Source organism: Pogona vitticeps, chromosome 2, assembly GCF_051106095.1.
Source record: "Pogona vitticeps strain Pit_001003342236 chromosome 2, PviZW2.1, whole genome shotgun sequence".
Lineage (NCBI taxonomy): Eukaryota > Metazoa > Chordata > Lepidosauria > Squamata > Agamidae > Pogona > Pogona vitticeps.
In genome coordinates, this window is record NC_135784.1 from 140,021,354 (window position 1) to 140,044,755 (window position 23,402).

Below are 23,402 nucleotides of genomic sequence, written 5' to 3' on the forward strand. Positions count from 1 at the left end.
CTATCTGCATTCAGTTCATGCTTATTAATCATTGTGTTACATGGGTTGCTTACAATTATTTGTTTTTGCATCTTGGAGTCTTCTTAGTTGTCCCTTCAAAATATTTACATTTTTAAGCATTTGAACCAATCATATGTGTATTTTAGTGTACAATATTGGTTACTGTCATAATATTGCTCTCATAGTATACAATGTTCTCAAAGTCCTCTAATAAGAACTAATAAAAGTAATTCTGGTTTCAAATATATATAATTTTGAGGCAATTTAACCAACCAATTTTATGTATTCTCGAAGGCTTTCACAGCCAGGATCTGATGGTTGCTGTGGGTTTTTTGGGCTCTGTGGCCGTGTTCTGAAGGTTGTTCTTTTTAACGTTTCACCAGTCTCTGTGGCTGGCATCTTCAGAGGACAGAAGTCAGAACTCTGTCTGTGCTCTGGTGCAGTTTGTTGGATAGTTGAGTATTTATAGCTGTGGGATTTGCTTTTGTCCTTTTCAGGAGATTGGGTGATTATGGTGATCAGCGTGTTTTTGTTGTGGATGTATTGTTGTGATAAGGGGGAGAGATGATCTGTCACTGTGATTGATAGGTGTTAGCTGGTCTTTTGTGTGCAGTAATCACTGGTCCTTGTGGCTGGGTAGAGTTTGTTGACCTTTTGCAGGCTGTATTTTTCAGTGCTGGGAGCCAGGCTTTGTTGAATTATAAACTTCTTTTTTGTTGAAGCTCTGCTGGTGTTTGTGGATTTCAATGTCTTCTCTGTGCAGTCTAACATAATGATTGCTGGTGTTGTCCAGTACTTCAGTATTTTGAAATAGAATTTCATGTCCAGCTTGTTTTATGGCATGTTCAGCTACTGCCTATTTTTCTGGTTGTTTTAGTCTGCAGTGTCTCTCATGTTCTTTGATTCTGGTGTGGATGCTGCATTTTGTGATTCCAATATATACTCTACCTGTCCATAACTGCAAGGAATCCGGTATACTCCTTCAGTGGTGAGGGGGTCCCTTTGAGGCTGAAAGGCATCTCAAGGCACTTCTCTAGATTTTCCTCCTGTTGGTCTGTGGAATCTGACAAAAGCTGTGCATCTCCTGACAGCAGAGAAATATGGACATAAACACACAACAAAGTTGTGGCTGTTTGTGCGTCCGGTTCTTTACAGCTCTAGAGCCCCCTTTCTCGAGTGCAGCTGCGGGGAGAGGAGGTCAAGGTGCCGGCAGGAGAGCTGGTTGGTTCCGCAGAAACCTCCGCGGCGATTTCCGAAGCAGGGCACCAGTGCCGTCGAGAAAATTCACGGAAAGCGGTGGTCTCGGTGTGCGTGTCCATCCTAGAAGCGGCCCTTTGGAAAGCATTGCAGGGGGGGGGTGGCGGCGAGGGGACGGCTTTCCTCTTGCACGCAGACGGCAGAGGAGCAGGGCTGCCCTCTGGATCCGATTGCGGGAAGCTCGCCCACCTGAGGGGGCCTCCGGGCCGGAGGGGACACCCCGGAGCTTCGGGAATTGCCCGGTCGCGGCCAGATGTGAGGCGCCCTCCAGGGCAAGCTTCTAACCCGGGAGGGCGAAACGTTGCTGGCAGCGCGGAGGGGAGAAGAGGTGGGACGCCCCCCTCGGGACTCTGGAGGCGGCCCAACGGGGACAGTGACGACCCGCGGAACTCAGGGGGACTTCTTGCGAGCGGGGCGACACTCGGTCCTTCCTTGCTCGGGCTGCCGCCACCGGGGCCCTCTCTCCCCTCCGGCCACTCCTCCGGGCAAGCGCCAGCCAGGCGTGGAGACCCGTCCCCCACCCGCCAAAAAAAGCAAAACTCCGCGCGCGGAGAGGCGGCGGCGGCGGCTGGGCGCCGGTCCCCTCAGCAGGGCTGACGGAGGGGAACAACGGGGGGGGGGCGGACGGGCGGCTGTCGCCCTCCCGGCGGCTCGGCTCTTCGGGCGGCGGGCGAGTCCCTTCGGGGCGGCGGGAGGATGGTGCCCCTGCCGGGCTGCCCGAGGGCGGTGCCTGCCGGCGGGCTCTGCTGGGGCGCCGCGCTGAGCGGGGTCTTGAGCTTCGTCCTCCTGGCCGCGGCCATCGGCACCGACTACTGGTACTTGGTCCGCGTGGACCTGCCCGCCGGGGGCAACCGGAGCGCTTGGGAGGCCGAGGAGCTGAGCTCTCACTCGGGACTCTGGCATCTCTGCGAAGGTAAGGCGGGCCGGAGGGCGGGAGAGGGCGGCGGCGGCGGCGGCTAGGCAGGCGCCCCCCTTCCCGGCACCCGGGGAGCGGCTCCCTTCCGTCCACGCCCGGAGTGGTGGCTTCCCGGCTCCTGCGCGACCCTCCAGCTGGGAGGAAAGCTCCACTCCCCTGTTAGGTGCCGGGACAACCCGGGGTTAGCCAAGGGGGGGGCGCCGCCGCCTTCTCCTAGGGCGGGCGGGCTAAGGGGTGTGTGTGTGCGCGCCCTCTTCCCGCGCCGACAGGTCGCTGTGCCTGCCTTCCAGCGTCCTGACCTTGTTCCCCCCCCCCGGCTTCTGCTCTCCTCGCCTCCCTCGAAGAGAGGGGGATGGGGGCGCTATGGAATGCGGTGCCCCCCTGCTGAGGTCTTCCCCAGGGGTCCCCAACATTTCTGAGGGACTCGCGGGCAAAGTCCATTCATTGTCGGGAAAAGAAGGAAGAGCCCGAGGGGGGCAAGTGAGGGCGACGTCTAAGGAAGGGAAGCCAAGGGGAGAGCAAGCCCCGTGTGCCCGCGTGGCGGGAGGATACGTGTGGAAATCACGAGGGACGCGGGTGGAGAGAGAGGGAGGGGGGGGCTCTTCTTCTGCCCTCTCAGCGGGGCGGCCGCTTCCAGTGGGACTCCGCCGGGCGAGGGAGACGAGAGAGCTGGATTTCGGTCCGAAGGGCCCTTTCGGGCATCCTCCTGAGTGACCGGCCGCCTTGCCCCGGCGGCGCCCGCTCTTCCTGCCTTTTGGAAACTTCGGGGAGGGGGAGGACGGGCAGCTGGATCTCCTGCTGAGCACAGACCCCCTTGGCGCGGCGGGGAGGGAAGGACAGACCCAAGTTCTCGAGTCTGCTAAACATTACAAAGGGACGGCCCGTTTTTGCCTCCTGCCCTCGAGCGGTAGACTCCTGCCCCCCCCCCCCCCCCAAATGCTCGGTTATTCCTCCTCCTCGTCAGAAACCAGTCCCCGAGGCCCTTTGGAAAGGCAGCGAATAAGGGGAGTGAAGCAGCTGCTCTGAGGCTGACACAAGGCAGAGGGAAGTTCTGTCAGCCAACTGCTTTGAGTCGTGGAGCGAAGTATCCGGTCAACCTTTGCTTCCTCCCAAACCCCTCCTCCCATATAACAGACAAAAATGCTCTCAGGCATCACCTCATAGAAGAGCACTTGATGCTAATGCTGTAAGTCTAATAAGCAACACCTTTTTGTTTCTGAAAAGTGCCAGAAAATATATTTGAAAGGCTGTCATAAGGCTGGCATATATATACAGTATATGGTCAAGAGTTGCAGAATATTTCTGCCTGGATGAAGCCCTTTCTAGCATTGCCTCCACTGCTGGGCCAGCCACGTGTTGTTTCTCTCTCTCCCCCCCCCCCCAATTGTTGCTTCCCTAGGGCGGAATGCCTGCGTGCCTCTGATCGATCCCTTCAGCGCAGAGAGTCGGCAAGCTCCAGCTTCGCTCCAGCACCTTCTATGTAAGTAGGGAATGGCGATGGGGAGGGTTAGGGTGGCCTCTTTCGTCCATCTCTAGAATGAGTCTGGTCTTCTGTAACCAGTCCACCTTGCTGGAGATCAGAGCAGATGCTAGGTGGCAGTTTCTGTGAATGAATTTACAGTATATCGTAGTAAGAAAACAGCTGGGAAAAGTGACTCATACAAATTTCCCAGCATCCCTACCCTGCACGGCTCATCCTCAAATACAGTAACTTTTCTCAGCTTTAAAATGCACGTTTGTATTGGGTGTTTTGTGTCTGCAGTGTAGAATTTTAAAAGCCTTAAAATATCACAGGCCCCTTTTAGAGGGGCCAATCTGAAATGACCCCGGCATTCACGTCGTCTGGCTCACAAAGCACAGCCCGAGTCCTGTTACTCTCCCATCATCTGGCCCTCCTGTCTCCCTGCCAGGCATGCACCGGGCCTTTGTGGTTCTGCTGCCGCTCAGCCTCATCTTGATCGTTTTTGGCTGGATCTGTGGGATCATCAGTTCTTTGGTTAGGAGTTCCCGCCTTCTGCGGATCACTGGCTGCTATCTTCTGTTGGGTGGTAAGCGAATCTGTGGATGTGCGTGTGAGAAACCTCTTTGAGCGGTGTCCCAGATGTGCCACGCTTGGCAGAAGGCTACTGAATATCTGCCCAGATTCTACTCCTGAGAAGCATTTGGCTGAACATGTGTTGTTTCTAGTTGCCAGGTGGCTAGAACAAAGCAAGCGTGAATACTGTATGCCTATTTGGGGTCATTTGCGCAGTGACCAGGGCTTTTGTTGCCATGGGAATGGCATTTTCTCTCCTTAATAATTCTAGACCTGTTTTCCTCCCTCCTTTTCATGGACACTTGGAGGAGGCTGTCAACCTTCTGTTGGTCAGGAGCCTTATTCACCCTTTCTGTCTTGCTGGTGACACATCTTCCAAAAGGCAATGTTATGAAATACTTTTGTTTTTGCAATGAGCAAGATGCTTTCTGAGAACATGTTTTAGTTTGCTCAAAACGTATGATGATTTGATGTAAGAATATTTGCTGGGTCGCTCAGTGGTTTAGGTAACTGGCTGCAGAGTCAGAGGTTGTGCTTCTTTGAGGGACTGGACTTGATTATCCATAGGGTCATTTTAATAATAATAGTAATAGAAATAGTAGATTATCCATAGGGTCATTTCTAGTAACAGTAACAGTAGAATACTGACCATACAGTATTAAAGAGTTCAATTTCCCCCTGATTTTATCGAGTTAAATTTTAAGTCATTACCCAAATATGTTGCTAGTCCAATGGAGGCAACCCTTTATGCATTGTGATGAAATGGGCTGCAGTCCACAAGAGATTATGCTATATAAAATATTTCAAGGGTTTTAAAGTGCTGATGGACACTTTTATCCAGAGCAGCAGATTCCTACCCTTGGGACCCTCTTATTCAAGCTGATTCACTTGTCCAGAGTCTGAGAATATCAGAAATATTAAAAGAACCCCCCCAAAAATATATATATACAGTAGGTCACCTACATCCCCAGGAGATTGGTTCCATGGTCCCCCATGGCTGATTGCCCAGTTTTCTCTTGAAAGCCTCCAGTGTTTGAGCACTCGCCAACTCACAAGGTAACTGGTCCCACTGCCGCGCTGCTCTAACAGTTAGGAAGTTTTTCCTGATATTCAACCGAAATCTGGCTTCCTGTAACTTGAGCCCATTGTTGTGTGTCCTTCACTCTGGGAGGATCGAGAACAGAGCCTGCCCCTCCTCTATATGACAGCCTTTCAAATATTTGAAAAGTGCCATCATTAACTCCCCTCAGTCTTCTTTTCTCAAGGCTAAGCATACCCAGACTGAGTCTATCACTCTGTCTCCTACAGCTACGCCATCGTTGTTGTCGTTTAGTCGTGTCCAACTCTTCGTGACCCCATGGACCAGAGCACACCAGGCCTTTCCTCTCTTCCACTGCCTCCTGGAGCTGGGTCAAATTCATGTCGGTCTCTTCAATGACACTGTCCAACCATCTCATCCTCTGTCATCCCCTTCTCCTCTTGCCCTCATACTTTCCCAACATCAAGGTCTTTTCCAAGGAGTCTTCTCTTCTCATGAGATGGCCAAAGTACTGGAGCCTCAGCTTCAGGATCTGTCCTTCCAGTGAGCACTCAGGGTTGATTTCCTTCAGAACAGCTAGGTTTGATCTCCTTGCAGTCCAGGGAACTCTCAAGAGCCTCCTCCAGCACCACAATTCAAAGGCATCAATTCTTTGGCAGTCAGTTTTCTTTATGGTCCAGCTCTCACTCCTATACATCACTACAGGAAAAACCATAGCTTTGACTATACGGACTTTTGTTGGCAAGGTGATGTCTCTGCTTTTTAAGATGCTGTCAAGGTTTGTCATCCCTTTCCTCCCAAGAAGCAGGTGTCTTTTAATTTTGGGGCTGCTGTCTCCATCTGCAGTGATCATGAAGCCCAAGAAAGGAAAATCTGTCACTGCCTCCATATCGTCCCCTTCTATTTCCCAGGAGATGATGGGACCAGTGTCCATGATCTTAGTCTTTTTGACGTTGAGTTTCAGACTGTTTTTTGCACTCTCCTCTTTCACTCTCATGATGAGGTTCTTTAATTCCTCCTCACTTTCTGCCATCATAGTGGTATCATCTGCATATTGGAGGTTGTTGATATTTCTTCCAGCAATCTTAATTCTGGCTTGGGATTCCTCCAGTCCAGCCTTTTGCATGATGTAATTCTGCATGTAAGTTAAATAAGTAGGGAGACAATATACAGCCTTGTCGTACTTTTTGCCAATTTTGAACCAATCAGTTGTTCCATATCCAGTTCTAACTGTTGCTTCCTGTCCCACATATAGATTTCTCAGGAGGTAGACAAGGTGGTCAGGCACTCCCATTTCTTTAAGGACTTGCCATAGTTTGCTATGGTCCACACAGTCAAAGGCTTTTGCATAGTCAATGAAGCAGAAGTAAATGGTTTTCTGGAACACTCTGGCTTTCTCCATAATCCAGCGCATGTTAGCAATTTGGTCTCTAGTTCTTCTGCCCCTTCAAAATCCAGCTTGTACTTCTGGGGGTTCTCGGTCCACATACTGCTGAAGCCTACCTTGGAGGATTTTGAGCATAACCTTGCTAGCGTGTGAAATGAGTGCAACAGCTACAACATACTGGATACTAAGCAACATCACAACTGCAATTTTTTAAAATTAACTCATTATATTGCTTTTGTTGGCTGTTTTTTTTTAATTAGCATATTTTTGTGGGGAAAACTCATAGGATAGATAAAAAAGAACAATAGAAACCCTGAAAAATTCAGCTGGGAATGTCTATGAAAATGACTTTTAAAACGGGCTTCTTTAAAACAGAAAACATTGCTCATTGCAACAAATGAATTGCTCATGGCAACAAAGGGATTTTTATTTGCACAATCTTTGCTTCCTCTGCATATGTGGGAGCATATCTGCCACTTTGCAGGCTCTGGGACTTTGGATTTCGGTGCTGTGTGGTGTTTCCTACTGGCCATTTAGCTGCATTCTCTCACCAAGCGAGCAACAACCCAAGTGAGACTCCCAGGAGCCAGTTCCACTGTTTAGCAATTAACTGAGGCTCACAAGGGACAGGCTATCCATTCTAGGCTATGTTGAAGGGTTGATTAGAGCGTTTGCAGCCTCTAGCCACTCTCATGTTTTCTGCAGACTTGAGATAGGAGCTGCCTTATTAGTTACATTCAGTACATTCCTTTCACAGCAACGACAGGAACAAGACACACTTCCTTATAAATGACTGGTACATGCTTTGCCTTTTTTCAAAGGATGTGGATCATCATAATTACCAGTGTTAATAATGCACGTTGATAGCTTCTGCATCCACCTCACTTGGTCCCCACCCCAACCACACATTCTGTGTATATAGACCTACGGCCTCTCTCGATGGCTTTGCCCCTTACCTATTCCTCTTACCATCTCTCAGGGCCCGCACAAAATATTTCACTGCCAGAGGTGGAAAAGCGTTATGTTTTCCTGCCCACTGAAATCAGCCAAGGACTAGGCTGGGCATCGGAGGCAGAGGTCAAACAAGCGCCTCTCCCTGCCCTGTCCAGGAAAAAACAGTAATAATAATGATAAATTGAAGTAGGGAACAGTTTTCTGTCCTTTTGTGACATCTCAAATCTGCTGCCTGAGGTGACTTCCTCATTCTGCCTAACAATGAGGCCAGCCTTATTTGCTTAGGGGAGGCTCTATTTAGCTAACAGGGTGATTCAACTCAGAGGCAGTGTCCCCTAAACCAGCCAGCCTCTGATAAGCTTCTCCTCCTTCTCCCTTCCAATCCCTGCTCCTCTTTTGATTCCTACACAGCACTGCTGACTTTGTCTGGGACCAGCATCTACATCTCCTATTCTCGGGCAGCCTTCACTGAAGCAGTGCGTATGTTTGACCAACAGCGTTTTGAGCACGTCCACGTTGCCTTTGGCTGGTCCTTGGCCCTCGCCTGGCTCTCCTTCGGCACCGAGGGGCTGGCGGGCATCTTGCTTCTCCTGGCTGCTTGGGGGATCCACCTGAGGCCAGATGGAGGTTCAGTGGCCATCTGATCTCTGAGAAAGGGGCTACAGCCTTGCCAGGGATGCCGTGGAGGCCCCCACCCTACAGTAGTCCCTTCATGGACGTTTCTTCAGAGAACTCCCGATGCTGTTGCTTACTACGGCACAATTCTTAACACACAGGCATGGACTGGTTTTATGGAGACAAGGTTGGGGCTACTGAATGGAGGCATTTTCCTGGGAGGGGGTATGTAAGGAGGGGGAGGAAGGTTCTGTTCCTACAGCCCATTGGTTGCCATCCATGCTTGTCACTTCCATGGAATAGATCAAATAGAAGAGTCTAGATCTCTGTTCCTCAAGCTTTGTTGCACAAGAAGAGCAGAGACAGGAAGGAGGGGACCCACCAGCCCTTGGTCCCTTCCTGGAACTGTAGCAACGGCAGCTTTTTCTCTTGCCTCTTGGTATGTATGGCTAATACTCCTCCTCACAGCATGACCATCGGTTGCTCTTCCTTGTTACTTACACCTAAGACATCTCAAAATAAATGACTCCAGTAAGCAGGCATGTTGCTTGGTTCTTGAATACAAATTGCCTTCAGTCACCTGTAAGGCGTGTGAGGTATTTTCTCTGCTGCTCAGCAGTCGACACAATACTTTACAAGTGAGAAGCTGTGAAGGCAAGCCATAAGCAGCAGGACTTTGCATATGGCCTAATTATTCTTCTAGAATGTCCGCTGCCACTACATGCCACAGCCTTGTGCTTTTATGTCAGCTAACTTCCTGCTTCCCAGACCCTGGTTGATGTTCTCAAAGAGATACAGAGTGCAGAGGGGCCATCTGGGCTGAAAATACTGGATTTCTGCAGCCACAACACAATCATACTATAGCTAACAAAGGGACTCTCAGCTGGTAGGGGCAGAGCAGCCTTAAGAAACAAAGCCCACTCTCTCGAGAAAAGGAGGGCCCATGTTGGTGCTTCCTTTTGTGTAGAATTGGTGCCATTTCACAAAGTGACTAGCTCCTTTGGTGGGAAGCTGGTTATTTATGGTTTGGGAAGTGAGGCTGTCAACTTCCAGAGCTAATCCTGGAGACCAGTTTCCTTTACCACAGCTGACCCCAATGGTTTGGGCTTGGCCACACGCAGGGTGATGCAGGGACACCCACGCTATAAGAGGACAAGAAAGAGATCAGTGGAAAGTCTACAATTTCTGACTTAGCCTGGAGTGGTTTGAGTTCTGTTTGAGAGCAAAAGACAGGGCATGGGTCCCTAAGCACATCCTGCCCTAAACAGGAGCTAAAGGGCACGGCAGTCATAAGAGGGATGGAGGAGTGGCTGAGCCAGGGCAAGGACTGAAATCCTAATCCTACCAGGACCCATGCTGAACCACAAACCTCTCCCAAAGATGGACTTCAGCCACCTCTGCTTCAAAGAGGCCAGCGCCACAGAATCAGAGACCAGCATACTCTACTTCAGAGTATGTCCTGGCTTGTTCTGAATCCATCTGCCAAGCAGCAGATTTACTTCTGGTCTCCGATGAATTCAGATGAGCTGGTTTCAGATGAGCATCATTGCTGCTTGCATTTGTCCAGCACAAAACGCAACTTGTTTCCAGATAACTGTGTGTCGTGAGGGGAGACGTCGCAGTGCCAGACAGCACGCAAGTAATGCTTTCCCCACGGGAAGAGCCGCACGCTCGTGGCTTGGCCTGTGGCAGCCACCTCCTCAGCACTCACAGCCTCCATGAGTTCACACAACTTGGAAGGGGTCAGCCAGGGCAATAATGTCCTCACCATGAGAATATTGGTCTCCACTGCAGCTAGATTTATGGAGCAAAGAGGAGAAGCAATAGCAAAGGCACCTGTGAAGGGAAAATTACAGAGGTCAGAAAACGGGGAACTTGGGAGGACGTTCCAGCCTCACCCTTCATATGATGATTTGAAGGAGGATTCCCACCCAGCACCCGCAAGAGCACTCTCCCTTCTTCTAGTCTTAGCTCATGACATCCATGAGGGAAAGGGAATGTGAATTACTCTGAGAGGATTAGCTGTGTGTCTGTGTGTCTAAGAAGGGGCACCTTGGGCAAAGCGTCTGGCATTGTCATGATCTCTCTTCAGTGTTTCCTCTACGTGGTTTAACCCAACAAGGGCAGCTGCTGCCAGGACTCCTGCCTGGCGCATCCCACCTCCGAGGAGCTTCCGTACACGCCACGCTTCAGTGATGAATTCCCTGGCTCCAGCCAGGAGCGCCCCTGCTGGTGCACCCACACCCTGTGGAACAGAGAAAGAAAAGGAAGACATGGGGATAGGCACCGGATAACCCTCATGCCTCCTCCCCCACGGCTCTTCAGAGAGATTCTGCTCACATCTCTTCTGCCACCATCTGTGATGTCTACAGTCTGTGTGGCCCTCCAGAAGGCCTTCAGCTGCAACACCCATTAGCCCTAGCATCATAGCCAATAATACAGGATCCGTGGGAGATGCAGTCTCCCAACCTCTGAACAACCACATCTCTGCTCTCGCTGGACTTGGATGAGCCTGGCAAAGCATCTCGTTCTGCCTGCCTGCCACAGAGTTTTGACACAGATCAGGAGGTGGGCAAAACACTGGGTGTTACGCTTGTACTCTTTCCCCCACCCCATCCCCAAACCTACAGTCTTCAGAATCCCCAGAGCCAGTCCCCACCTTAGAGAGGCACAAAGAGATGGAATCACAGTGCTGAGCGATCTGACTTGGCGGCACTCCCAGTGCGACAGCGGCATTAAGCACCCGAGCGCCATCAATGTGTATCTGTAAGCCGTACTTCTGGGCTAGCTGGTGCACCTGCACAAAGAACGAAAATTTGCACCTCCAAGATTTGTAAGAGGCAGAGGAACCTAGTCGAAGGGTCATCCTTGCCTTTCCCATGGGCATTTCAACCCTAGGAACAACAATAGTAAATCTGTTAGGAATGTTAGGAAGAAAAACCTCTAGAACACGGCCAAACAGCCTGAAAAACCTACAACAACCATTGGATCTCGGCCATGAAAGCCTTCGAGAATGCAATAGTAAATCCTTTAAAAACTGTGGACAAGGTAAAATCACATTGTGATTTCACGTATCTGCGGTCTGAAAACATTAAAAATATTAAACATTAATATTTGATATAAGAAGTACTGTATTTGCTGGTGTATAAGACTACTTTTTTGTCCTGAAAAACATGCCTCCAAATGGGGGGGGGGTCGTCTTATACGCCAGGTGCACTTCAGTTGGGATAGACATAGCTGCCCATAGTGGCCTTCTGATGCTTGCCCGGTGCTCATAGTAGCCTCCCAATGCCTGCCCACCTCATTCTACATACCATCCAGTATCCACGCGGCCACAGCGAGCATCAGCAGCGAGACAGGGGTGCCAGCCTTTTCGACGTGACTGGCCCGTTCTGCTCGGCGGGAAGCAGCGGTGCTCCGGCCTGACCCTTGTCTATGCAGAGCTCACACATGCACACTAGTGCCAGTCACAGGGAGATGCAGGGGCGGGCCGAAGGTGCTGCGGTCGCGCTGCAGCTGTACAATGGTGACAATGAATAGCACCTTTTATTTGGTGTGTGGAAGGTGTGCGGAAGGGGGGGTAGTCTTATACGGCGAGTATATAACAAACTCTTTATTTTGAGTGGAAATGTTGGGGGTGGTCTTATTTGTTCAGTCGTCTTATACGCCGGCAAATACGGTATATATTTTAAATCCAATAGATTCACATGTATTTCCACATGTAGTTACTAGAACCGGCTACCAGAGGGAGCCAGAGACCACACTATATATAGTGTCACTATTATCTGTAGTTTTGGCATCTGTGACAAGAGCCTGTTACTGATCCCCTATGGATGCAGGAGGCCTAGTGTAATAAAAATAGAAAACTTTTTCCTTAGAAACATGTTAATAATTTGGAATACATATAAAAAACTATTCATCCCACCAGTTTCCCCATTATTATCTGGTGTTGAGTTGGAGAAATTCCCAGAAAACCTAAAAAGAAATCCACTGTATGAATGAAACAAGCTTTTAGAGTCAAAGATGGGTTGGAAAAAAATAAAGAAAAATGACCAAATACAACAAGTGTTATATCAAGACGAAATATCTTGGTGTAATATATTTACAAGCAGAAGTGCGGACAAAATTGGATAAAAAGAAACAGTAAATGTAGAGAACTTAAGAAATAGGAGGAAATTCTATTATAAAAGGAAAGTGAAGGTGACAGCAAGGTGGTGAAGGGTATAGTCAGTATAAGTTACTGACTATACTACTGGAAGCAGAAGTTCAGGAAGGATAAATTAAATCATGATGAGAATTTGATGGGGAGAAGAACTAAGTTCTAGTGCTTGGAAAAATATATAAGGAACACTAGAATATTGAAATTGATATCAAAAAAGAATAAAGAGAGGGTTTTTTTAAATGTTAGTTTGGCCACGGTACCTAACTTGAGTGAAACTTAATCAAATAGATGGTCATTATTCTAAGATGGGCTAGAGAGGGTGCCAGAAAACAGGTACATATTTTAATTAGTGGTGGGAATGTGAGTATATATAAAAATTTTGGCAATTGATTTTTAAGGAAATAAATGAAATAAGCCATTTAAATTTAGCGGCATGTCCTAAAATAATGCTTTTATCCATTTCTGAGAAGGAGATAGGTAATTGGACAACTAGAGAATTTGTTTCCAATTCACTAGCAGCAGCAAGATGGATGATTGCTAGGAATTGGAAAAAGGGTAATAATGCTTTGTTAAGTGAATGGTATAAGGAAGTCTGGGGTGTAGTCATCAATGATAAATCTACATGTGATATAAGAGTTAATAGGGTGGTAACCGTCAGAGATATGCTTGCAGACATATGGGGGCACTTTTGTATTCATAAAGGAAAAGGGATAAAGCCCCCTTTCAAGAGTCTAAGCAATTCTGGAAGGGGGCTCCACAAGGGTAAATTGTACAGGTCGGTGGTTCCTAACTTTGGGTTACTCAATTCTGCAATTCTGGACTGCAATTCCCAGAAGCCTTCGCCACCAGTTGTGCTGGCTGGAGTTTCTGGGAGTTGCAGTCCAAGAAAACCTGGATTACCTAAGGTTGGGAATTACTAGTATAGGTGATTACTTCCAAATGGTCCTGGTGTTGGGGTGCACGATGCATGTAGATTTTTAATGTTTTTTTTTTAAATTAGGTGTCTAAATGTTTTAGATGTGCTATTGTTTTGTTTTTATTTATCTTTATTAGTAAAAATTTTAAATTTTTAAAATACATACAGTAACCAAAGGTACCCATCCATCTAGGGATGGTGATGAATTCTCTGGTTAGAGGCAGCCGGACTAAGAATGGACCTGTTGTGGCTAGGCAGCTCATAGTACGCACCTTCTGCAGGTACTGAAGGGGTAGCACCCGTCCCCCAGCTGAGCAGTGGGTGTTCTCAAGGCAGATGAGCTCAGGGCGGGGATGGTACTGGCTTCGGTGAGCCTGCTGGATCTTATGCTCTAGTTCCTCAAGGTCCAGGGTCCCGTCAGGCAGATCCTGCAGTGTCTCTGAATGGACTCCAGCCACCTATTCCAGAGATAAATGGTAAGAACGGCAGCATCAAGAAGACTGAAATCTGTGCAGGACAGATTCCTTCCGGAAACAGGAAATTAAAAGTTAATTTGGATGCTGTCTCTGGTGCAGAGATTTATTGCCGATTTCTGGAAAATGAAATTCTGTATGCAGAGACATAGACTCCTTTATAATGTCCCCGGATGAGCCGTGACCTTCAGTAATTATGTGCTCAGGGCTTGCAGAAAATCAATACCTCCTTATGAATAGAATAGAACCTTTGAGGCAAAGAAAACGTGACCTTCTGAGATTCCAGGTTGCAGGCAGTACTGGCCCATCAGGGGCCAAATGAGCAGGATTAAAGCTATGACTCTTCAACTGTTGTTTGACTGCAACTCCTACCAAACCTAGGTAGCATATAGGCAATGGTGAGGGAAGATGGCAGCATTAGTCCAACGACATTTGGATGGCCACAACCCAAGTCACTTGCTCTGCTGTAAACCGATGCCCGCTGAATTAGGTGGGGCTCATCTCTAATTAAAGAAAGCAAACGTTAGAAAGCAAATAGTACTTATGTGTGTGGGGGGCTTCTCAGAAATAAGCGGTTGAGTCGGGGGGGACACACAGGGCTGAACTAGATAGGCGTTTAGTGTGACTCAAGCTGAGTCACTTTTTCAGGTGGATAGACCCTTCAACTAGACAGGCCATATATCTGGGCTCTGAATGTGTGGGTCGGTAAACCTGCTGCTCCCCATGACATCATTCCAGTTATGCTGATGGAGCAACAGAAGAGAATACCGTCCACTATCTTGCAACTGGCTTTGAGAACATACAGTGGTGCCTCGCTTGACGACATTAATCCGTTCCAGCGAAATCACTGTAGAGCGAAATCGTTGTCAAGCGGTGGGGAAAAAAACCATTGAAACGCATTAAAAACCGGCTAATGCATTCCAATGGGCTAAATATCTAATCGTCCAGCGAAGACCCTCCATAGGGCGGCCATTTTTCAGTGCCTGTACAACAAAAATTAAGTCCTGAAAACAGCGGGGAGCCATTTTGCACAGCGGGCGGCCATTCTGAAACCCGATGATCAGCTGTTTTCTGATCGTTGTAAAGCGAAAAATCGGTTCCTGAAGCAGGGAACTGATCATTGTAAAGCAAATTTTTCCCATTAAAACATCATTTTGCGATCGCAAAAACATTGTCAGGCGGATTCATCATTTAACGAGGTAATCGTTAAGCGGGGCATTACTGTACATTTTACAGTTCTATGTATTCTCCTTTTACTTTTCAGAACAATCTATACTTTCTCATAATTCACACAGTTAAAGACTTTGCTGAAATCTATAAAACAAAGTGCTTTTTTCCTGGAATTCTCTGGTACACTACAGTAGCCAATGGGTATTTTCAATATGATCTCTATTGTCTTATTTTTTTCTGAATCCAGTTTGAACATTGGGCATTTCTTACTCTATATATATAGCAAAATTTTTTTTATGTTTTAAAGAACTCAGTAGGGCTCCTGACAAGAGATTTTGAAGCTCACCAGTTCAGCAAGTCACTGTAAGTTGGGAGTGATTTTATGGCATGCAAGAACAATCTACTCTTGGTTCTGTTGTATGGCATGGAATTGTAGTTTTAAATAGAGGTTATGATGAAAAAGACGGAAATATATGTAATTTATGGGGAAACTTTTGAAAAAACACAACGTACAAACTGTATTCAAGCCCACCACAAAAATACAACAAATATTACGGTCAACAAAGGACAAAAAGGACCCCCTCACCACTGCAGGAGTATACCGGATTCCTTACTGGAACCACAAAACGCACCATCCACACCAGAATCAAAGAACATGAGAGACACTGCAGACTAAAACAAACGGAAAAATCGGCAGTAGCGAAACATGCCATAAAACAAGCTGGACATGAAATTCTATTTCTAAACAAGGAAGTACTGGACAACACCAGCAATCATTATGTTAGACTACACAGGGAAGCCATTGAAATCCACAAGCACCAGCAGAGCTTCAACAAAAAAGAAGAAAGTTTAAAACTCAACAAAGCCTGGCTCCCAGCACTGAAAAATACAGCCTGAAAAAGGTCAACAAACACTACCCAGCTACAAGGACCAGTGATCACTGCACATAAAAGACTAGCTAATGACACCCATCAATCACAGTGACAGATCATCTCTCCCTCTTATCAATAACAATACACCCACAACAAAAAAAACACGCTGACCAGCACAAACACCCGTCTCCTGAAAAGGACAGAAGCTGATCCCATAGCTACAAATACTCAACTATCCAAACAAACTGCACCACAGCACAGACAGAGTTCTGACTCCTGTCCTCTGAAGATGCCGGCCACAGAGACTGGTGAAACGTTAGGAAGAAAAACCTTCAGAACATGGCCAAAGAGCCTGAAAAACCCACAAGAACCATCAGATCCCAGCCACGAAAGCCTTTGAGAATACCTATGAAATTTAGATTGCATGATGCCAAGAATTTCCTGAATTAAATGGATGACCAACAAAGAAGTACTAAAATAATTAAATCAAGCCCAAGAAATCATTAAACTGTAGGAAGTTCAAATACTTCAGCCACATGAGACACTCAAAGGATCACTTATTGGAGCTATAGTTTTAGAAGAGGTAGCTGTGTTAAGTCTGTGCAAGCATACCAGACAAAACCAAAATAAAAATAAAAAAGACAAAAATGCCATGACACCTTAAAGACTTTTTTTAAAATGTAAGCCTTCATGAAATTTTGCTTTTGCCTTTTTTTTCGTGTCCCTTGTTGGAATGTTTACAGAACCAGACTTCAAAAGACCTGAGTACCATACAGAGGTCATAAATCATGGCATGTGTGAAATGCAATCATACACCACTGCCTCCCAGAGACTCTGAGCGTTTTACTGTGTGATCTCTTTTTCCACCTCGTATGTCTGAAGAAGTGGGTGAAGTTCCATGAAAGCTTAAATTAAAATATAACAGGTAAGTCTTTAAGTTGCCACCGCATTATCTTTTTTTGTTTTTCTTTTGGTTTTGCCTGATACTGTTACCGCTGGTTGTTCAAGATAACACTGTTCTTGATCATCCCAGAGTGCAGGACACACAACAGTAGGCTCAAGTGAAAGGAAGCCAGGTTTCGGTTGAATATCAGGGAAAACTTCCTAACTGTTAGAGCAGTTGTGGGTAGTGACTGACAGTGACGTGTGACAGTGGAACCAGTTACCTCGGGAGTTGGTGAGTGCTCCAACACTGAAGGTATTCAAGAAAAACTTAGTTAATCACCTGGCAGATATGCTTTAATTTCTAATCCTGCATTGAGCAGGGGGTTGGACTTGATGGCCTTGTAGGCCCCTTCCAACTTCACTTTTCTATGATTCTATGATAAAGTAAGTGGCAAAAAAGGTAAGGAATAAGATGAAGGTCTCTGGAGGCTGGATGCAGTGCAACACCACAGTTTAGGGCTACTGCATCCAAAGGCAAAAGAGCCAGGATGATGTCCAGCCTTTGGTAGGAGAGAAACAGCAGCAGCAAGTGGACAGTTGCAGGTATTCTGGGAGGCAATTTCAGGCCTAAGAGATGAGACAATCTGTAGGAAGGAAGGAAGAACACCCCCCCCCCAAGCTGGTTCTACAGTAAACTGGAACTGTCTTCCTAAATGCCGAAAGTTATCTGGATTTTGCACAAAGAAATGTTTGGGCATTAAGCTCTGGATGAACGTGACTATTGCTTAAGGAGAAAAGGATGCAATGTGTCCCAATGGACACTAGAGGGAGGAACATGACTAAGCTTTTCTCTCGACAGACAAAAATAAATCAGGGTCAACCTGAATTCAGCTAAAATACTGACAAATCGCAACATGTCCTTAGGCCCCTTTTATGACTTCCTCTGCCGCTGACAGCAGTACAGGTCCTTTACCCTAATCCATCGCAGATCTGCATTTGCAGGTTGCCTTAACTGGGTGTTCCAAACTCAGTAGCTTTGTTGGACACCACTGGGAATAATTTTTTAGCCTTGATGCTGCACGTGGAGCAGCCACACTTCTGCAATTCCCCTTCAGATTCTCCCAAATAAGTCCTATCCCAACACTCATGAGGATGATGACTATCATTATTATTGGTGGTGCTCTTTCCTTTTTGCAACCGGCCCTTTCTTCAGAGAGCTCAAGGCAGGGCACATGACTCTCCTCTCCGTTCGCACGGCAACTTTGTGAGAAGGTTCCACCGAGGGTGAAAGTTCCAAGTTCCCGTCCACCGCCCTAATCGCTGTTATCGCCCGGCCTCTCTCCTAGAAACAGGGAAACAAGGGGCTTTTGATCTCTCGTGGAGGTTCTATCTGCAATATTCAAGAAACGGGGGAGGGGGGTTAGGTTTCTTGTTCAGAAACATGTTCCTGATCTAAAAGTAACTATCGCCTTCTGTGGGATGAGGATTCAACAGTTCCTTTGAGTTCCCTCCCATGTATGGTTCATTGTGATGTGATATAAAAAAGCAAGATGGAAATGGAAACGTTATTCTGCATGACAGGACCCTCCCCTCCATGATCCGCTCTTGTGGTGCCTTATGCCCTCCACCTAAAAAACGGGAACCTTGCAACAAAATCACGCACCAGCAATGAATAGTGGATTTGTACAAAGGGGAAGGCTGGCACTGCAGGAGGTCACCTTGCGCCACTTACCTGTGCGATCCCTCCATGCTCAAAGATATGGATGTGGGCCTCCTTCCCCAGCAGGACCTGCGCTCCTCGCCTGCGACAGTGGCACATGACTACAGCAAGAGAAGGGGGGGGGAGTCAGAAGAGGAGTTTCTGTGGGCAGAGGGACAAGATCAGAGAACAAGAGAACTGAACGGGGGCCTCTCACGACCATTTGCAGGTGCGATCATTTTCCTCCTGCTTTCATCACTCTTGGTAGCTACCACAGCTAGAGCGCTCCACCACACTTAATAGAGTCTCCCCAGTCCCTTTGCTCTGCCTTGTAAGTGTGAGGCTAGGGCAGACTCCTTGGGACAGGGCTCTGTATTTCTATCTTTATTCTGGACAGAGCCACGCACACTGATCTGCACTCTAAAAATGCGGAATATTTAATAAATAACCATAGTGGCACAACTGCCCTCCCGGATCAGGGTTCTCTTTCTCTGCTACAGCCCAACTCCTCTGAACAGATAGGGTGGGGGGGAACATGTCTTGTTTGATGACAGTTCCCATCAGCGCTGGCCAGCAGCTCCAGCAGGAAAGGAGGGTGGGACCAGTGACATCTGGAGGGCCAGCTCTGTTCTGCGACTCACCAGCGATGAGATTAGCCATGGTGGCTGTAGGAACAAACAGCGCCTCTTCCATTCCAAGGAGCTCAGCCACCACTCTTTGCAGCTCTGCAGGGAAAAACAAGCACACGAGGAAGCACGCCCAGGATTTGAGATGTGTGGCATTGTACTGACAAAGTCACAGCTGGAGGCTTGCTTGCAGAAGAAGCAGCTTTGAGCACTGAAGGTTCTGAAGACCTTTTCCCCAAGGATACTCTGGCCAAAATTAGACTTTTTTCACAAAGACCAGTCTCGCTTTTCCCCTGGTGCATTTACTTTACTTTCCCCATACTAGCTTTAAGATTATCTTTTAATGATGCAAGCTGCCTTTGGTCCTTTTTAAGAAGAAAGGCGAGGTTAAAAAAAATTAAATAAATAAATTAAATATTCTGGCTACAATGGAAAGAATAATACAAGTAAACCTGTAAGTGAATGAATTTTATTCCTTGGAACCAAAACTTAGAAAAGTTACATTGAAAAAGTTAGTCACTTAGAAAAAAAAGTTACTTAGAAAAGTTCTTGTTGTAGGTCCTCCAAAAGTAATTTCTCTAAGCTCTGCCTGGACAAGGTTGCTAGTCTAAGCTTTTCAAAATACAAGGTTGGGTGGCACAGCAGTTAAACTGCAGTACTGCCATCAAGACTCTGTTCATGACCTGAGTTTGATCCCAATGGGCTCAGGTAGCCAGCTCAAGGTTGACTCAGCCTTCCACCCTTCTGAGGTCAGTAAACTGAGCGCCAAGCTCATGGGAGTGGGCAGTGGCAGTGAAGAAGGCCAGATGCATGCTAGGTATCATTAAAAAGAGGACTGAAAATAAAACAGCCAACATTATGATTACATTGTACAAAACGCTGGTGGAGTATTGCATACAGTTCTAATTGTTGCACCATGGAACTGGGAAAGGTGCAGAACAGAGCAACTAAAATGATGACTGGGCTGGGGCACCTCCCTTATGAGGAAAGGCTACAATGCTTGGGGCTCTTTAGTCTAAAGAAAAGGCGCCTGTGGGAAACTTCTGCTTAAAGTTTGTAGCTGCAACCTGTTCCAGTGACGTGCAAACACTCCTGGCAGGATGCGCAGATGGGGTAGCCTCTTATTCTGCCCTTTTACTTAGAGGTAGAGCATAAGATCAAAGGGTTATTTCAGCCCAGTGGTTCTTAACCTTTTTCAAAGAAACGCCCCCTTGAGCCATTGAGGAAGTTATCATTGCCCCCCTCCCCGCGGTGATGATATCTTACCTACCTACCTACCTACCTACCTACCTACCTACCTACCTACCTACCTACCTACCTACCTACCTACCTCCCCACCCGGGTGCAAGGCAGCGCTTCATGGGGTGAGGATGAGGACCCAAGAGACCCTTTCCTTACACCCAATCCACACTCAGTGCTCCCATAAAGGAGAAAGGCGAGATGTGGCAGGTAGAAAGAGCTGGATCCTCTGGCGGCAGCAGCAGCACCGGATATACTGCCAGCACTGCGGCTGCAGTCGCCTTCACAGGTTTGGCTCACTCCAGTGCCCCCTACCGCCCCCCTTCTGTTCTTTTGCCCCCACACCGCCCCTTTTCGTTCTACCGCCCCCCCCGAAAAATGAAAGCGCCCCCTGGGGGGCATTATTGCCCACGTTAAGAACCACTGTTTTAGCCAACCCTAGTTACGATTAGGTAACTAGTATCCTATCTGTTTCTCTCATAACATACTATGTAATCATGCTGTCAATAAAAGAGCCCTCAGGGCATTGCCAGTGGGCTGCACTGACTTGGCAGTCTGCTGTCGACTCCTTTAGTCTCTCTAAGGCAATTAGCCTTCCTTTGTTCTGTGATCACCCACAGGTGCCTGGGGGGGGGACATGATTGAGATGTATAAAATTATGCAGGGGATGAATAAACTGGATAGAGGGAAGCTCTCTCATGCAATACTAGAACTAGGGGACATCCACTCCAATTGAGCGTTGGAAGAATGAGAACAGACAAAAGAAAATCTTTCTTGACCCAGCGTATTGTTAGTCTGTGGAACTCCTTGCCACAGGAGGTGCTGATGGCATCTGGCCTAGATGCCTTTCAAAGCAGATTGGACAGATTCCTGGAGGAAAAGTCCGTCGCAGGTTACGAGCCATGATGGGGATGTAAAATCTCCAGGCTTCAAAGGAAGGGGCCTCCAAATGCCAGATGCAGGGGAAGATGTATCAGGAGAGAGGTCTCTAGTTGTCTCATGTGCTCCCAGAGGCCTCTGGTGGGGCCACTGTGAAAGACAGGAACTAGATGGGCCCTTGGCCTGGTCCAGCAGGGCTCTTCTTACGTTCTTATGAGGGGGGCAATGTGTAGCCTGCATAATTAACTTGTAAATCACCCAGAGAGTGCTTTAAATGCTACAGAGGAGCATAAAAGAAGCCCATTTTGCTTTGCTTTGCAAGAGTTGATGCTACCCCTGGAAGAATCCTTCATACAGTAACTCATCAATTGTCCTTTATAGTTACAGGGAACAATAGTACACCACCACCAGAAAAGTATGATTCTAGCAAAATAGGTATCCTGACTTCCCATGAAATTGTCAAGGTAGCTCCTTCCTCTGTCTTCTCTCTAATGGTAAGTTGTTCCTCTGGGCAGATGCTATTTAAAAAAGTTAAAATCCTACCACATGGGACAGATTGGTTCTGCAGGTGCCCTGAATCCAGAGGAGCGTCTTTGATGCATGGGATTAGGCAAAACTCTCGCCTAGAGAACAGCTGCCGGGTAGGGCCCATTTGCGTGACATGCCCAGGGATGCGCTGACTCACCATTGACTGTGGGGTCCTCTCCGTAGTCATCATCACCCACCTCAGCCTGAGCCATAGCCTGCCTCATCTTGGGGCTGGGCCGAGTCACTGTGTCACTGCGCAGGTCCACCACATGACACTCGACCTCTGCTGGGTGACTTCTTGTGTGGTAACCGGGAGTGCTGCCCACCCCAGGAAAAGGAACAAGAGCCGGCAGCTCCTGGGGCCATCGAGGTGCGAGAGGAGAAGCCTGGATAGCCACAAATAGGCAGCGTCTCCTTGCCTGGGCTCCTGGGAACCAAAACCCCCCAAGCCCTGTGCGCACAAAACGGCCATTTGACGCCCGACACTGATCTGTTAGCCCGGGATGCTTCAACAGGGCACCAATGCCCTGGTATCTCCATAGCCATGCTCTCTGGGGGATTCTGGGTGCTGTAATCAAAAAATGCAACATTTCCAAGCTCTGCTCCCAGCGGTGGCACAGGGACCACCAAGACTTTATGTTGGATCAAGTCGACTTGACGTCCTTGGCAGTAAAAACCAAGCCCACAGGTTTCGAGGTCCTGGCCCTGAGGCAAAAGTGCCCCAGGGTGGGTGCACCGGTGCTTCGGCAGGCTGGAGATACCCTTGAACCCACGGCCATCCGCGCTGCCGCTGGTCGTAGCCTCAGCTTCTCCCAACTTGGCGAGCAGAAGACTCTGCCCTGGACGCCCCCACGGGAGTCAGCGAAGCCACGGGGGGGGCGGGCCCTCCAGATAGAGCGACCGCGGGCCCCAGAGGGCTTGTTTCCCCCTTGGTTAGCCTGGCCAGCACGGCCGCCAGGTCGGTCCCTGCGGAAGCCCTCTGCCCTCCGACGGCGCAGGGTCCAAAGGGAGCGTCTCTTTTTTTCCCCTCCCAGAAAGGAAGACTACTGTTCCCAGCATGCCTCGAAGAGCCGGCTTCTCATTGCCTCTTTCACGGCATTTTGGGGGATGTAGTTCTGCTTCGTGATCATTATTACGGATTCGGGGGTGGGGGTGGGGGACAGTAGTAAAAGATGCTTGCAAGCATGAAGAGAGGCCGGTAGCAGGGTCGAGTGCAGCGGGACGGGGGTGGTGGTGGGGAGGAGGCTGGAACCCAAAACGCCTTTAATGCTCCTGTCTTTCACTTTATCCCGCGCGTTCCCCCCACCCATCCACACCCACCCTTCAAGTCTGCCCAATGATGCTCCCCGCAAGGGCAACTCAAGGCGAGGAAGCGAGCAAGGAGGCAGAGACCGCGAAGCCTCTTTTCTGCCTCTCGGCGGCGCCGGAGGAACGAGGAACGGGCGTGCTCCGTCGTGGCGTTGCCGGGAAGCCACGTCGGGCTACCCTGCCGGTGTGGCTGCCTCCTCGGCCCACTCGCCTGCTCCTCTCCGGCGCCTTCCGCAAGGGGGAAACCGAGCCTGCTGCCACCCCTAGCCCGGCAACTTGTGGCCGGCGGGCCGGCGGGTAGACAGAGAGCTGCGAGAAGCAACCTTCCCTTCTTGTTTGCGCCTCAGTGCCTTTCCCTTTGGGCAGGATTGGGTCCGCAGCTCAACCAGTCTTATTAGCCTCCTGCTGTTTTGCCCGTGGGAAGAAGGGGGAGAGGCGCTTT

General features: G+C 48.4%; 2 protein-coding genes across 4 annotated transcripts; one reads left to right on the plus strand and one right to left on the minus strand.

Annotated features, from left to right (window-relative positions):
• The first annotated feature begins 1,820 nt into the window (after positions 1-1,820).
• Positions 1,821-8,743, plus strand: TMEM235 (transmembrane protein 235). 2 transcript variants are annotated; one of them, XM_020815346.3, is made up of 4 exons: positions 1,833-2,170; positions 3,573-3,653; positions 4,084-4,221; positions 8,000-8,743. In XM_020815346.3, the coding sequence occupies exons 1-4, from the start codon at positions 1,954-1,956 to the stop codon at positions 8,230-8,232; spliced, it is 669 nt and encodes a 222-aa protein (XP_020671005.3). In that variant the 5' UTR covers positions 1,833-1,953; the 3' UTR covers positions 8,233-8,743. The 2 variants fall into 2 exon arrangements, with proteins under 2 accessions (XP_072846780.2, XP_020671005.3); XM_072990679.2 differs by lacking the exon at positions 4,084-4,221 and having other exon boundaries at positions 1,821-2,170.
• Positions 7,033-22,696, minus strand: LOC110090439 (uncharacterized). Of its 2 annotated transcripts, none has more exons than XM_020814048.3 (7): positions 21,810-22,694; positions 19,022-19,105; positions 18,414-18,502; positions 13,554-13,739; positions 10,863-11,000; positions 10,256-10,448; positions 7,033-10,039 (listed from the first exon to the last, which is right to left on the minus strand). In XM_020814048.3, exons 1-7 carry the CDS (start codon positions 22,240-22,242, stop codon positions 9,747-9,749), a joined length of 1,416 nt encoding a protein of 471 aa, XP_020669707.3. In that variant the 5' UTR covers positions 22,243-22,694; the 3' UTR covers positions 7,033-9,746. The 2 variants fall into 2 exon arrangements, with proteins under 2 accessions (XP_020669707.3, XP_020669716.3); XM_020814057.3 differs by having other exon boundaries at positions 9,914-10,039; positions 10,212-10,448; positions 21,810-22,696.
• Positions 22,697-23,402: the final 706 nt, after the last annotated feature.